This window comes from Anoplolepis gracilipes, chromosome 3 (assembly GCF_047496725.1).
Source record: "Anoplolepis gracilipes chromosome 3, ASM4749672v1, whole genome shotgun sequence".
NCBI lineage: Eukaryota > Metazoa > Arthropoda > Insecta > Hymenoptera > Formicidae > Anoplolepis > Anoplolepis gracilipes.
In genome coordinates, this window is record NC_132972.1 from 6,940,560 (window position 1) to 6,955,464 (window position 14,905).

Here is a 14,905-nt window from a genome sequence, read left to right on the forward strand (position 1 = left end):
CGAACGCAATCTATAATTGACAGCTTAGGTGCGTTTGCCTGTGTTGGCTTTCAGCTTTCAACAAGTTATGAAAAAGTGCGGTCTAAAAAAATAAGATCTCTAATTGAAACTACCTATATTACAAATATTCTGATAATGCATCTTTTTCTTTCTGAGGGATTATCAATTATCAGTTGAACAATTATGGATACACTGAATAACATATATCTCATTGTTTCGAAAAATAATGTTTTTGTATGGAATGCAAATGGTAAACAAAAAAAACCATTTGTAAGACATTATACTATATATTATATATATTAGAGTATGCATATGTTTAATTTAATATTTATTTTGATTATATAGATTGGTTGAGACTTAGACAAGACCATAGAATAATTGGTGAATTAGTGGGTTCCTTTCCAAGATCAACTAGACAAGATGTATTTTCAGGTCTTCCATTACTTCTATTACCAGAAGAAGTAACCCTCTTGCTTGAGAAAAAAATTGCTTGTCTCATACAATGTTCAAGTCTAGAAAAACCACCAACTGAATCGTTGAATAAAAAATTTCAAGAATATAGAGACACACTATATATACAGCAAATAGAATGTTTAAGAGAAAACAGAAGGAAACAGGTAATTGCAATTATATATATTTATATATATTTGAAAGAATTCTATATATTAAAAGTATATATTTTATATATATTAAAAGAATATTAAGGGATAAAAGAAAATATTTTATAATGGAATAAATTTTTCTTTATAAGATTACTTCTGTGATGGATAAAATTGTCGAAGGAAAAAAGCGCAAAATATTGGGGTTGCATACAAGCAAAAAAACTATGAAAAAGCCACTAGATAAAAAGACACAGGAAGCCTTAGACAGTATTGAAATTAATACTCAAACTTTGCTTGAGGAAGAATTGGCTAAATTACCCAATTTAAGTAAAACAGAAGCTCTTGTTCAAACACACACAGGTAATGCACACAAAAACCTGTAATATATATACACATACCTATATATAATATATATTATTTGATAATTTATATTCTTATATTACTAGCATATCCATGGTTTAATAAAGATGACATAAAAGTAGTAGAGTGGAACTATCCACTTACTCCTAATCAACGACATAAATATAAAGTATACAAAGATCTTTGGGAAAAAGAATATTATATTACTAGTGGAGAAAAATTTGGTGGCGACTTTTTAGTATATCCAGGTGCAACATTTGTTTCTTTTTATATTATTACAAAATTCTCTTCTTTGCATTATATTAATTATTCATAACATTTTCTGTTTACAGGTGATCCAATAATGTTTCATTCACAATTTATAATACAGTGTAAATGCAAGGATGAGGAAATGTCCATTACGGAACTCGTTGCTCAATGTAGAGTCAGTTGTCATGTCAGAAAAACATTGGTATTTGCTACATATTATGAGGAAGAGGATAGAGTAAAGTATCAATCTTTTCAGTGGGCGGAAAATAATATATTTGAAAATAGTTAATATTAATCAAAATTTTTAAGTAGAGCATATTTATTTTTTTAATTAATTTTTCGAAAAGTTATTTTTCATGGACATTTCTGTAATTTTAACTTATATCGTGCAATTTTAATTTGCAAATTTAATATTGAAGAAATTTGAATTCTAATTTGAAATCTTTTTAGAAAACTTTTCTTTTTGTTACTTTTTATACTAATGAGTCACACATTATAAAGATAAGATAATCAAGTAATATCCAAATATTTAGCTCATAATATTTAGCCTCATAATGTATATAAATATTAGGATTTTAATTTAAAAACTTTTATACACATTTTCTTTTTACGACACAAATAATTATATTTTGTCAATCAATTGAAATCGATTATGTTGTCGATAAGGGATAACATTAAAGTGTTTCTTATATATAACTTGATCTTCACGACCAGCATAACATCGTTTAATCCAGGTATGCTTCCAGTAAGGATTAATTTTCTCACAAGTTACCATTACTTTACCTGGTTCTATGGCAAATAAAGTTCCATTTCGCCCAAAACCAACCTATTACATAATTAGAAGTATTAATAAATATACAGAGAACTTAAATAGTAATCAGAACATATATCTCTAATATTCACATTAAGTCCTGGATGGAACCTGGGTTTTAACTGTGTAACCAATATTTGGCCCACTTTTACATGATGTCCATCCTGTACTTTCCATCCTCTATGTTTTGGTCTAGGATTACCAGATGAATTACTAGTGCTAGTACTAGCTTTCTTTGAAGCATATCTGACACATATTTTTGCTGAATAAAAAAAATAAGTTTTTTTATTAAATATTCTAATATACAAAACATTTAATGCTCTATATTCATTTATATCGTATATTAATAATCTATATCGATAGCCTTATTACAAACCTAAATTACTAATATCGTTTAATATTGTGTTCTGTCGGATGTTTTGTAATGCAAGAGAAGGCAATTGTGACAGATAAGCCATCTGAAACAGATATTTTGTACATCTTTTAAGAATAATACATCTACATGAAAAATATACCTCTTTTTAAATTAAAAAATTTATATTAGTTTAAAAGAAGAATTGCGAATCAATCACAGTTTGAAAAATAAAATAACCGTAAAGATTATTGAAAATCCAAAAGTGATGAACTCTGAACAAACATCAGAGAACCTTGAAATACGCCATATCATATGTATATATGTATATATACAAGAAGGGAACATTAGTGCGTCATTCGAAAGTGTAATCACAATATGGCGTGACGAATCAAGTTCTCTCATTCTCATTTGCTTCTCTCTTTTTCATCTTGTTGAAAATGAGATCTTACATTCCCTTTCAAAGGGGACCAAATAACCAATAAGATACTAGCAAAAGGTGTAGTATCTCTTTAAGGGTCGACCATAGACTTAGTAGAATAGACTTAGCAAAGTATGCGCAGAACAACACGCTTTGACCGTATTGGTCGCTATACTTCTCCCACTATTCTGCGTTAGAAAGAGATAGAAATTCATATTAATGACAACTGTCCTTTTCTCAGTGATGGATACCCCTACTACCTTCATGAGCAGTCAGCAGTCTATTCTACGTCTATGGTTCTATATTGAGCAGTATTATTATCTAATCTAACCTTAGTCCGTGGTTGGTAGGACTACAATATATATATATATATATATATATATATATATATATATGGCCAGTTTGATATGTAAAATTCAGAAGTTTAAGTTAAAAAAACTGTAATTCTATATTCCAATAAAAAAGAGATATTGAAAAGAAGAAGAAAAGAAAATTCTGAGACAAAAATCCATTAAAGGAAAAAGAATATTATTCTGACAGTTCGCTTCAAAATATAAATGTCAACAAAAATGACGACGAATATAGAGGATTTGCAAAAGTTAGAAGAAGAAGCGAGAGCTAGGGGTACAAAATATGTCACAAATCTTTTGCAACGGCCAGGTCAACTGGAAAAGATCGACATGTATAAGCGTAGAATCAGCAGGAAAAAGGCATCCGTCGAGACGATGCTGAAGACCGCGATGCAAAGTCAATTGGACGGAGTTAGGGTCGGCTTTGAACAGCTACAAAGTTCTCTAGAAAGTATCGTAGTTGTCAAAGAAGATTTGGAGCATGTTAATCAGCTGTTTAGTTCTGTTCTGAAGCTCAGTTCCAGACTACAAGCGGTGCAGGAAGAGAACATGCGTCATTCCCAATATGTCATTGCCAAGGAGAATTTAAAGCATATATTCACCGTTCCCGAGAGCGTCGAGAAAACCAAGCAGTGGATAAACGAAGGCAAGTTGCTGCACGCACATCAGAGTTTGATGGATCTTGAAACTTCCAGGGATGAATTATTATACGAGCTTCATAAATTGCCGAATCAGTCACCAGCGGATACAATTATGCTGAAAGCTTATTTCGAAGATGTGGAAATGCTTTCTCAACTTATGGAAAAACAGATCAGGCTGGTGTTGAGTCGCACTTTAAATACAGTCAGAAAGGAACCTACCATCATAGTAACACCTTTAAGAATTATAGAACGGGAAGAAAAAGCAGATCAATTTGCTATTCAAAGACACAAGCAAAGTGGTTTTATGGCACCAGGTAGACCCAAGAGGTGGAAGGATATGGCAATGAAGGTATTAGAAAAATCAGTTGCCAATAGAATTGAAGGAACTCAGGTGGACGAGAGGGCGGATAACAAAATGTGGCTAGTAAGATATTTAGAGCTTACAAGACTCTTAATCCTTGAAGACTTGAGAGTAGTAAAGACTCTATGTAAGCCTTGTTTCCCACCTTGGTATGACATTGTAAGGACTTTTGTTAAAATGTATCATACTAGTCTATCCCAACATTTAAAGGATATCATTACCAGTGGATTGGAGGGTAACGAATATGTTTCTCTGTTAGCATGGATTATGAATACTTATACAGGGCCAGAATTAATGCAGCATCCCGAGTTAAATATCGACACATCTGATATTGGTCCACTACTTAGTCCCGAGATGATAAACGATCTTCAGGAAAAGTATTTGAGAAACATGTGTCAAAATTATGAAGATTGGATGAGAAAAACATTGGAAACGGAAAAACTTGATTGGAGAAGCGGTATGTTACCTGACAGCAGTACTCAAGAACTATATTATCACACCGCAGCACCAGTTATTATATTTCAAATGATTGATCAAAATCTTCAAGTTGCAAAAACCATCAGTTCAGATTTAACGGCACAGGCGTTAGTTCTCTGTATTGAACAAGTAATTAAATATGGATACATGTATAGACAAGCAATACTAGAATTTAAAACAAAACACTTTGAAGATAGGAGTCAGGTTCCTTATTTTACTCATCATATGATTACAATAGTTAATAATTGTATGCAGTTCAACGAGTTGGCGCAGCAGATGAAACAACTTTACTGGGTTGCCAATACTACTGGAGACGCCACTGTAAAATTTGAAAATCTTTTAGCAAATTATCAGCAATTGAGGAACGAGGCTGCAACCATATTGTTGCAAGAATCCTTTTTGGATCTAGAGCTGCATTTTCAAGATTTGATCACGCCCAAGTGGTTGTCATCGCCCATCCCGGTGGAGACTATCTGCGTTACTTTGGAGGATTATTTTCAAGATTATAATCATCTGAGTCCCAAAAACTTCGAGTATGTTATTACCGAAGCGCAGAATCTGATCGCAAAGCGTTATATATCCGCGATGTTACAGAGGAAGATATCGTTGAAAACGTACGACGAATGCTTGACGTGTACGTCGAAAATAATGACGGAGGCAGATAAATTGAAGAACTTCTTTGACAGAATTGCTCCGAAAATCGGTAATTTCAATTCACCGTTCGAGATAATAAAACGTCTTGCCGAGGTATTGAGATGCGAGGACGCGGAGATTCTTTCGCTTGATCTGCACTCCTTGATCGAAAAATATCCTGACATGACAGAGGACCATCTGATTAGACTGCTCGGTCTTCGGGGCGACATATCACGAGCAGAAGCCCGAGGAAAGGTTTCTTATATCATGGAAGCCCAACGAAATCGAAAGCCGGTGCAATCCATCTCGAGCAGTATATTTAAGCAGATAGTAATACAGGACAGCTTTCTTGGTTGGAAGCCTTGAAATTGGAAAAAGAACTTTTATGAAACAAAAAAATGAAATCAATTTTCTATATAATATTATTGTGTATATATATATATATATATCACTCTTCCAAATTAAATATATTTTTTAACGTAGAACATATTAATAAAGACAAAAAAAGATGTAATATGATATAATGCTGTACACATTTGCTAATGTTTAATGATAATGTATTTCTTATTGACAAATTTATATAGAAATGTTAAAAGTTTTATTTATTTATATGCAATATATGTATGCAAAAAGTTATAGGAAATGTTAGTAAAAATTAATTTAAAAAATTAAAATGTGTATTACATATGTATATATATATATGGATAATACTTTGAATATACAAAAATTATATTAAAATTATCATATTAACAATAATGTGTCAGTTGATCTTGCCAATGAATCTTATATGTTTTCTTTAACTTTTTCTTTATTTAAATTTTACTACCATTAGAGAGAAGTTTCTCTGCTACAGTGTCAGTGATTTTAAAACTCTTTCAAGTAATATTAATAAAATTTATTTATTTAAATTAGCGAAAAATAATTTCCTGAACTTAATTGGTCAATTGTAATCATCTCAGTTTTTTTTTAATCTGTTTATCAGCTTCATAATAAAAAGCATACAACACTTGTAATATATGGTGTATGTGCATGACACAAATGCACATGTACATATACTGCACACTGCACACATTTATCAATACGTACATATAAAGAAATTTTTGACTAGCAAGAGTAAATCGTGTACGAACAGCCGATTACTGGAAAATGTATGCATTTATAATAAAAAAACAAGTAAGTATAAGTTCAAGAAGTAAACATAATTTGAGTAATAAATTATAGCGTGTGAAAGTTTACGCGTTTTCATACAGATAATTTAAATCTTATGCAAAAATTATATTAGGTAAATGTCATAACCTTATAATTAATTTAAAAATTTACATTTTTTTCAGTAACAAGAGCATTATATTAATTTAGGACTGTGTACATTATTCGTTTAAATATTTTCAACAATGTATCGACTAATAACATTGTTATTGGTACTTGTTTGCGCGAGAGCGAAAAATCACTTTGATGTAGATCCACTGAAAACGATTGTTTGGGGTCCAGGATTGAGACCAGCAGAAATTACCATACGTGCCAGATATTTTTTTCTACAACTTGTAGATTTAAATGGAAAAAAGTTAATATTCAATTATATATATATAATATCTTAATATATATTTATTATATTCAATAACAAAATGAACATACAAAAATGTTGAACATTTATAAAGTCATTAATGACATGAATGGCATTATAATAATATTATTATATAACTTATTTAAACTAGATATAAAATTGTTATTACATTTGTTATTTTAATTATTAATTATTATTTTAGCCTAACAAAATCTCCTGGTGAAAATATAATCACTGGGCAAGTATATGGAGATTCCTTTAATAATGTACCATGCCGCATATGGACTCAAATTTTTGACTGTAAAGATGGAAGTTTTATTGTACGCTATAAAGTTTTTAATACTTGTTCTAATATTAATATTAAAGTAAAGATTAAGGGAAAAGAATTATCATTGCCTCGTTCAGAAATCAAAGGTATGTATGCATTTTTTTTTTATATAAAATCTGCCTAGCTTTCTAAGCCTAATAAAGAAATTTTTCTCTTTAGGTCCTGTTTATGAGGAGGAATGTTATTGTCCAAATCCATCAATCATTAATTGGTTACATTATTATCAATGCCAAAATTACACTCAAATACATCGTGATCTTTCTCCATTTTTAAATATTGATTTTGATAAAATACGTCAAAGCATTATCAAGAGATATGATCAACCAACCAGTGTTAGCATTTGCCATTACGTATTGAAATCTAACAAAGTAAATATGTTATAAAATACTATCAAGTTATAATTTTTATATTTTTATTTATAAATGTTGACTCAAACTATATTAAATTAGATTTACAGGCAATGTTATGGTCAATATGTTGGCTTTAAAATATTTATGGATGCTATATTGTTATCGCTCGCACGTAAAGTGAAACTGCCAGACATTGAATTCTTTGTAAATCTGGGTGATTGGCCGCTTGTCCCTGATACAGGTCCGCTTTATCCTATCTTTTCATGGTGCGGATCTGACAATACTAAGGATATTGTTATGCCTACATATGATATCACAGAATCATCTCTGGAAGCAATGGGAAGGTAACATGCATTAATAATGTTAATCTAAATTATCATTTTACTTGCAATATTATATTCCTGAAAAACAGGGTAATGTTAGATACACTCTCCGTACAAGGTAACACTGGGCTGTCATGGGAGAACAAGATTGAACAATTATTTTGGCGTGGACGTGATTCCAGAAGGGAACGGCTAGATTTAATAGATATTTCAAGAAAGTATCCAGAGCTCTTCAATGTTTCTATTACTAATTTCTTCTTCTTCAGAAATGAAATGGATAAATATGGGCCTGCACAAAACCATATATCATTTTTTAATTTTTTTAAGGTAAAAAAAATTAAATCTCTATCAAAGTTATACTTTTAGAAGTAATTTTACATTATCTTATCGTAATATTCGATATAAGCATATAAAGTTTGCCTACAGAGTTTGGGGCATATTTTGCTATATTAGGTAGAGAATTTCTATTTCTTCTAAAGTGTATAACTTTGAAATTGTACACACACACACACACACACACAAACTTAGAAATATAGATAGAGATATTAAATATAATATTAAAGTTTACACACATTAAAAAAAAGGTTAAATTTATATACAAAACTTTGTTAGATGTATTTATGTTAGGAATTTTATATCGACTATGTATATTTTTTCGTAGTACAAGTATCAACTGAATATTGATGGCACAGTAGCATCATATCGATTCCCATATTTACTTGCTGGAGATTCTTTGGTATTTAAACAAAATTCCCATTATTATGAATTTTTCTATAAAGATCTTACACCTGGATTACATTATGTACCTGTAAAAAGCGATCTCTCGGATCTTGTCGATAAAATTATGTGGGCAAAGGAACATGACGAGGATGGATTAAAGATTGTTAAATCTGCCAGACAATTTGCAAGGGACAATTTATTACCACGTGATATATTATGTTACTATACAGTTTTATTTCATGTATGTGAGAAAGTCTTATTTTAGATATTTTTCTCAGATATATCTTTGTCAAATAATATAATTTTTATATTTCAGGAATGGAGTAAACGCTTGAAAAGTGAAGTTAAAATACTAGATAATATGGAATTAGTACCGCAACCTAGTCATTCTTGTCAATGTCATTTTAGCAATTTAAACTTTAAAGATGAGTTATAGAATTTAACATTTTTTTGTTTAACATTTTTCTATTATTAATTTATACAATGGAAATTCACATTGTCATATGAGTATCATGTATACACATCTGTTTATTAAGATTTTATATCTATCGTTAATTGTATGCGTGGGTATGTGTTAAGAATGAAAAGAAATATAGACATTAAAACTTCATAACTTGAAAAACAGACAATTTTCTACTATTTAATGAATTTTTTCTTTTACAACACATTTTCTTGTACACACACACGCACAACCTGTTAACTATTTTTATATCATTTAATCTTTTTATTTAATCTAAATTATATTGCAAGAAAAATTGAACACGATACACATTATTTGTACAGTTATCAACATCTTCCTCGAAAAATATTTATGGAATAACAGTCAAAGCGAGCCGCCTTATTCGCGAGGGATAGATTCCGCGAATATGGAATTTTCTGGTCGTGAATAAGGAGCTTTCACTGTACAAGGGTATGACAAAAATGCATCGTCTCCCTTTTTTAATTATATCGTGAATTCCATTGCGAATTATATATGTGTAATATGGAAAAATTTCTATATACATTCACATTATATCAATTATAAAATTAAATTTCATTACATCAATTATACAATGACAATACACACAAACAAAAAATTAGAACAAATACTTATTAGTTTCTTATATATGGTATATTTGTACCATTGAATTATAATTCTCTTTCACTTTCAATTTATATTTATTCTCTAATTATATGAATAAAAAATTACGTATATATTTGTAATAAAAATAAAATTTGAAGTTCATCATCTTTATTGTATTTAAAATAGTAAAAAAAAAAAAAAATATGTATATATATATATATAAAGTTTTATGAACCTAATGATGAAACTGATGGATATCTATATTAAGTTCACGGCACACGATGTAAATTTTCATGCTAGTTTTGTTAACGGATACGTTCTGTTTTGTTGATTATGCTACATGATGTTATGGTAAGAGCATTGCTAGTTTTGACTTCAAACATATAGATTGTTTTGCGATAACATTGCCTTGAGATAATATTTCATATAAAACAGGTTAAAATCTTTCAAAAAGTCTTTTAAGAAGAAATAAAGATATAAAAATTTGTTTACTATTTATATTACTTAAATCTATTATCTGTCTGTCTTGACACATGAAATACTTTCGTATATGTTTCTTAGATTTGATATGAAAAAATTGTTGTAAGATATGATTACATAGACAAAGGAAGCTATAGAAGTTTTTTAATTGATGTATACAAAAATGAGTCTTGTGTGTAAGTAAAAATCCAAATTATATCATAACAAAATAATTCAATGAAATTAAATTTAATAAAATTTATTTTATTAAATGAATTTTGTTATACTTTGTATTACAAATTTAATGAAATAATAAAATATTATGATAACAAATTAAAAAGAATTTAAACTAGGTCTTGATCTATGCTTTATGAATTCTTTTTCTATGATAGAAAATAGTGGATATATATGATTGAATATTATTGCAGTCACACAATTAGCAATAAAACACACAAGAAAAACAGCACCAGACTTATCAAAAACCAACACACTGGCATACATGATAGCAAGCATCTCATTAAATTTCTAGCAACTCAACATGACTGCTGACAAGATGCCTTGCATGCAATTTAACACGAAAAATCGCATCGTGTGCCATATGTTTTATTGTTGTATGTACACAGATAATATTAAAACAAAAGATCAAAGAACAATATAATTATCATATTTACGTGTGTGTATACGTTTTTTTAAATTAAGAGAGTTTCGGCACACACTCATAAAAGTCATTTAGAATATTTAGCATACTCCATTTCAGAGATTTAACAATGATATAAAAAAAGAGTTGTTTTTTTTATATAATTTGAACTATATATATATATGTGCGTGTATATAAATATAAACAAAATTATATATAAATTACTATAAATTACATCACACATTAAATATGTAAATACTGAAACTGTCGACAGTTGTAATTTAAGTTTATCTGTATATTTATTATAGCAATTCTCGAATTTCAATTTATACATAATTTTTTTCTACATATTTTTTATTATTATATTAGATGTGATATATCGAATTACACTAGAATGAATTATACATATATATATATAAAGTTCTTCATACAATTCCGTCTAATCTCATCACTGGTGGAACCCTTTGCATTCATGTTAATATGGATATCCACAATATCTATATTAATATATTGTAAATTTTTACATTAATAAAGTACATTAACTTAAACAATACAATGTAAATAAAAATGCAAATGAAAATATTCCAATGTACACATTAATCTAATATCTATGTAAATTTAGGAGTTAATGTATTTTATTGTGTAGGTGGTTGATAACCATAACCTCCATACTGATTAGGTGGTGGTGGCCCTTGTGGTCCTGGTGGAGGAGGCATGTGTCCACCAGGTGGTCGTGGAGGATACTGTGGATATCCTTGACCTGCTGGCGGCGGAGGATAACTTTGAGGAGGATACTGCGGATGCCCATAATGTTGTCCCCCTTGTGGTGGATGTGGGCTGTAAATCTAGAATTTTCAATGAATAATGAATTCAGGTAAATGTATTATTTATCTGTTATATCTGCATCATATATACAACACTTTCACATATAAATAAAAATACAAATTTTAAATGCAACTTATAAAGTAAATATAAACATTTTTTTAATTTTATAAAGAATATTGTAAATTATAGATAATGTAATAAATCATGTTGCGAAACAAATAATAAATCTAAATGGTTAATTACTTAGTTCAATGTATCAAAGTAAATAAATCACTTGAACAATACCTGTGGTTGCCCTCCTGGTGTTGGTGGAACGTATGTTTGCGTAGTAGTGGGCCCATAAGCAGGCTGTTGTTGAGGGCCTGGTGGTGGGGCAGGACCTTGCGGTGGGCCGGACGGTGGTTGAAAGCCACTCGGAGCTGGGCTCTGAGAAGACTGCTGTTGCGTCTGCGGAGCTGTTTGTGACTGTTGCTGAGATTGTTGCGGTGGTTGATGCGGCGATTGATGAGAGGGCGGTTGATGGGAAGACTGATGTGATGGCTGATGGGATGGTTGATGCGGGGTGTGCGGTGGCTGATGAGGTGATTGATGCGGTGGCGGCGGATGTGGAGGGTGCGACGTCGGATGAGGTGTTTGATGAACAGAATATCCAGAAGGGGCTGGCGGAACCGGGGGTGCATAGCTTCCACCCTGCGATGTTGGTGGCGGACCGCTACTTGGTGGATACGTCTGCGTTGAGGCAGACGGTGTGCTTGTCGGCTGACTGCTCTGAGCATAAGTATTACCGCCGCTCGCGGAGGAAGTACTAAATGGCGGAGATGTAGAAACGGGACCGTACTGCGTCGCGCCAGGACCTGGGCTCGGTTGGCTAACATAGTTGGGCTGCGGACCCGCATTTTGCTGAGATCCAGGTTGAGGAGGTTGAGTCGCGCTGGTTGTCGGAGGTGGTGGGTAATTTTGCGGCGGAACATTATTCGCGTATGCCTGTGAGGATGGAGGAGGATAATTTCCAGGTTGTCCAGCAGCGTATGCGTTTTGTGGTGGCGCTTGGGACGGAGGCTGCTGATAATTTGGTTGTGGACTAGGACTGCCATATTGTCCTGGTTGTTGTTGTTGTTGACTACCTGATGAGAAATTTTGCTGTGAAGCGTTTGATGGTGGATAGCCTTGCTGATTTGGCGGTGGTGGTCCGTATCCGGAAGGTGGCTGAGTCGTGCCCGGCGGTGGATAACCACCTGGTTGTGGACCATAACTGTTCACTGTAGTCGGAGGACCGTAATTTGGCTGCGTCGCTGGACTATATCCTTGTTGTTGAGAAGTATTTGGTGGTCCATACTGATTCGGTTGACCAGGAGTATATGCAGATCCTTGTGGTCCTTGGTAATTAGAACCAGGATTCTGACTGGTATATTGAGCAGGATAACCTTGCTGTGAAGGTTGTTGAGGATAACCTTGTGGACCTCTATATTGCTGTGGACCTGGCGCAGTTGGAGGTCCTGTTGACAAATTAATATATCAGATAAAGTATTATCTAATCTCAAACATCTAGTTCTAGATTATAATTACTTCAGATTTGATTAATACATAATCATATGTTGACAAATTAATATATCAGATAAAGTATTATCTAATCTCAAACATCTAGTTTTAGATTATAATTATTTCAGATTTGATTAATACATAATCATATATCTGAAATAAATTCAAATTAAGAATATAAAGAAAACTGTAATAAATTTAAACTGAAAAGTAACATACTATTTATGGTAGGTCCTTGACCAGGTATCACAGCCCCACGATAACCTTGTGCTATTGGTTGACCTTGATTAAAACTCGACATTGGCATAGTTGGCTGTGTATTCGGAGTCATTTCTCCTCCAGGACCAGCTGAAGCACCTGGACCACTTGGAAGCCCTTGTGGATTCATCATACCATGCTGTGGACCATTGGGAATACCTTGAGGTAGCTTGAAACAAAAAAAAAATTTAATTAAATCTTCAATTTTTTGCAAAAATTTTACTTGATTTTATGATTTTATTGGATTAAATATTTTTTATTACTGTATGTTTTTCTTTTGTTGTTTGAAACTTGTTGCTTACAGGTAATAAAGTTTGAAGATTCTGATTCACATCTGCAATAGATGCTAAATATACCAAGTTACGATGTAGCATTTGCTGGTACCTGAAAATTAAGTCTAATAAATTTCAAACTTCTTAAAAGTATACTTAAAAAAAAAAAGATAATATTAGTTAATATTAAAAGAATGGATTTTTTCAGTACTAAAACATAGCTTGGCACATAACTATTATGTTGTAAAAATTAAAATATTTAATTCTTAGTATCAGATAATCAAGAAAATTCGTGTAGCTTTTGTGATATAAAAGTATAGTAGAAGACTGCATAAACTTTCTTTTATTAGCTGTTAATATAATATTATTCCACAGACACAATATTGATTTAATATTAGAATTAAAAACAGAACAGTTCAATATATCTAAACATTATTACTTACTGTATACATTCCTGTGCTTTGCCCTTATTTTGATACTCTTGAATCATTTGTATAAGTTGACTATTCTCGTCAAGCATCTAGAAAAATGCATAAATGTATAGACATATATATATATATCATATATATATATATATATATATATATATATATATATATATATATATATATGATTCCCAGAACAGTAAAAGCGCACCTGACGTTTTATTTTATTTAATTTTTTTAATTATAAGTGATATATGTATTAGTTTAATTAGAATAACTGCATTTTTTTGTAATGCTATAATCAACTTCTTTACCTTTTGTATTTGAGCAGGATTTGGAGGTGGCCTACCACGTTGCGCAAAAGTCACAGACATTTTCGAAGAAATTCACAATTTGTCTCTTCAACGAGAAAAATCGACACAATTCAAGAGGTATTCTCTTTCACGAAAAGTTATCTAAAAACGTCTCACGTGCGTGTGGCACGTCCATTTTCGTCGTATTTTCGGAACATGTTTTCGCGATGACGACTTATCCGAAAGTGCAGAGATTATTTACGCGGGATCAGCGAAGATCTCACGGAAATCGATTGACCCGCGCGTTATCTAACCACAAACCGCTCGTCAGTACAGCCGGATATTTTTGTTGAAATATATCTTGCACGTACGTACGGCAATTATCAGCAATTATCCTGCGAAATACGTATCCAATTTTTCGGGAACGAGAGAGACGAGAGATCGGATCATTTCCGAAATAAAAGAGCTTGGGAAAGCAACGCCACTGACGGCGTATACCAAAGCTCGTGGTTTTTTTCTCTTCGACAATTATAGAGAAACATATGTATAAATTAAAAAAATATACTATATATATATATATATTAAAAATTTTAAT

The 14,905-nt window shown here is 31.4% G+C and overlaps 5 protein-coding genes across 6 annotated transcripts; 3 read left to right on the forward strand and 2 right to left on the reverse strand.

Annotated features, from left to right (window-relative positions):
- The first annotated feature begins 8 nt into the window (after positions 1–8).
- On the forward strand, positions 9–2,247 carry Tsen34 (tRNA splicing endonuclease subunit 34). The gene is made up of 5 exons (XM_072888657.1): positions 9–250; positions 346–617; positions 752–962; positions 1,049–1,210; positions 1,295–2,247. The coding sequence occupies exons 1-5, from the start codon at positions 184–186 to the stop codon at positions 1,498–1,500; spliced, it is 918 nt and encodes a 305-aa protein (XP_072744758.1). The 5' UTR covers positions 9–183; the 3' UTR covers positions 1,501–2,247.
- Positions 1,834–2,704, reverse strand: Mrpl27 (mitochondrial ribosomal protein L27). 2 transcript variants are annotated; one of them, XM_072888658.1, is made up of 4 exons: positions 2,615–2,704; positions 2,399–2,480; positions 2,115–2,284; positions 1,834–2,037 (listed from the first exon to the last, which is right to left on the reverse strand). In XM_072888658.1, exons 1-4 carry the CDS (start codon positions 2,687–2,689, stop codon positions 1,834–1,836), a joined length of 531 nt encoding a protein of 176 aa, XP_072744759.1. In that variant the 5' UTR covers positions 2,690–2,704. The 2 variants fall into 2 exon arrangements, with proteins under 2 accessions (XP_072744759.1, XP_072744760.1); XM_072888659.1 differs by having other exon boundaries at positions 2,538–2,694.
- Positions 2,705–3,169: 465 nt separating this feature from the next.
- On the forward strand, positions 3,170–5,788 carry Sec6 (Exocyst complex component Sec6). Its single transcript, XM_072887663.1, has one exon. It carries the CDS (start codon positions 3,353–3,355, stop codon positions 5,621–5,623), a length of 2,271 nt encoding a protein of 756 aa, XP_072743764.1. The 5' UTR covers positions 3,170–3,352; the 3' UTR covers positions 5,624–5,788.
- A 204-nt stretch (positions 5,789–5,992) lies between these two features.
- Positions 5,993–8,995, forward strand: LOC140663472 (protein O-glucosyltransferase 2). Its single transcript, XM_072887665.1, has 8 exons — positions 5,993–6,430; positions 6,589–6,818; positions 7,021–7,232; positions 7,306–7,514; positions 7,596–7,840; positions 7,909–8,146; positions 8,481–8,780; positions 8,856–8,995. Exons 2-8 carry the CDS (start codon positions 6,649–6,651, stop codon positions 8,973–8,975), a joined length of 1,494 nt encoding a protein of 497 aa, XP_072743766.1. The 5' UTR covers positions 5,993–6,430; positions 6,589–6,648; the 3' UTR covers positions 8,976–8,995.
- On the reverse strand, positions 8,468–14,764 carry LOC140663471 (uncharacterized). Its single transcript, XM_072887664.1, has 6 exons — positions 14,332–14,764; positions 14,036–14,112; positions 13,623–13,704; positions 13,282–13,489; positions 11,809–13,019; positions 8,468–11,543 (listed from the first exon to the last, which is right to left on the reverse strand). Exons 1-6 carry the CDS (start codon positions 14,389–14,391, stop codon positions 11,334–11,336), a joined length of 1,848 nt encoding a protein of 615 aa, XP_072743765.1. The 5' UTR covers positions 14,392–14,764; the 3' UTR covers positions 8,468–11,333.
- Between the last annotated feature and the right edge of the window lie 141 nt (positions 14,765–14,905).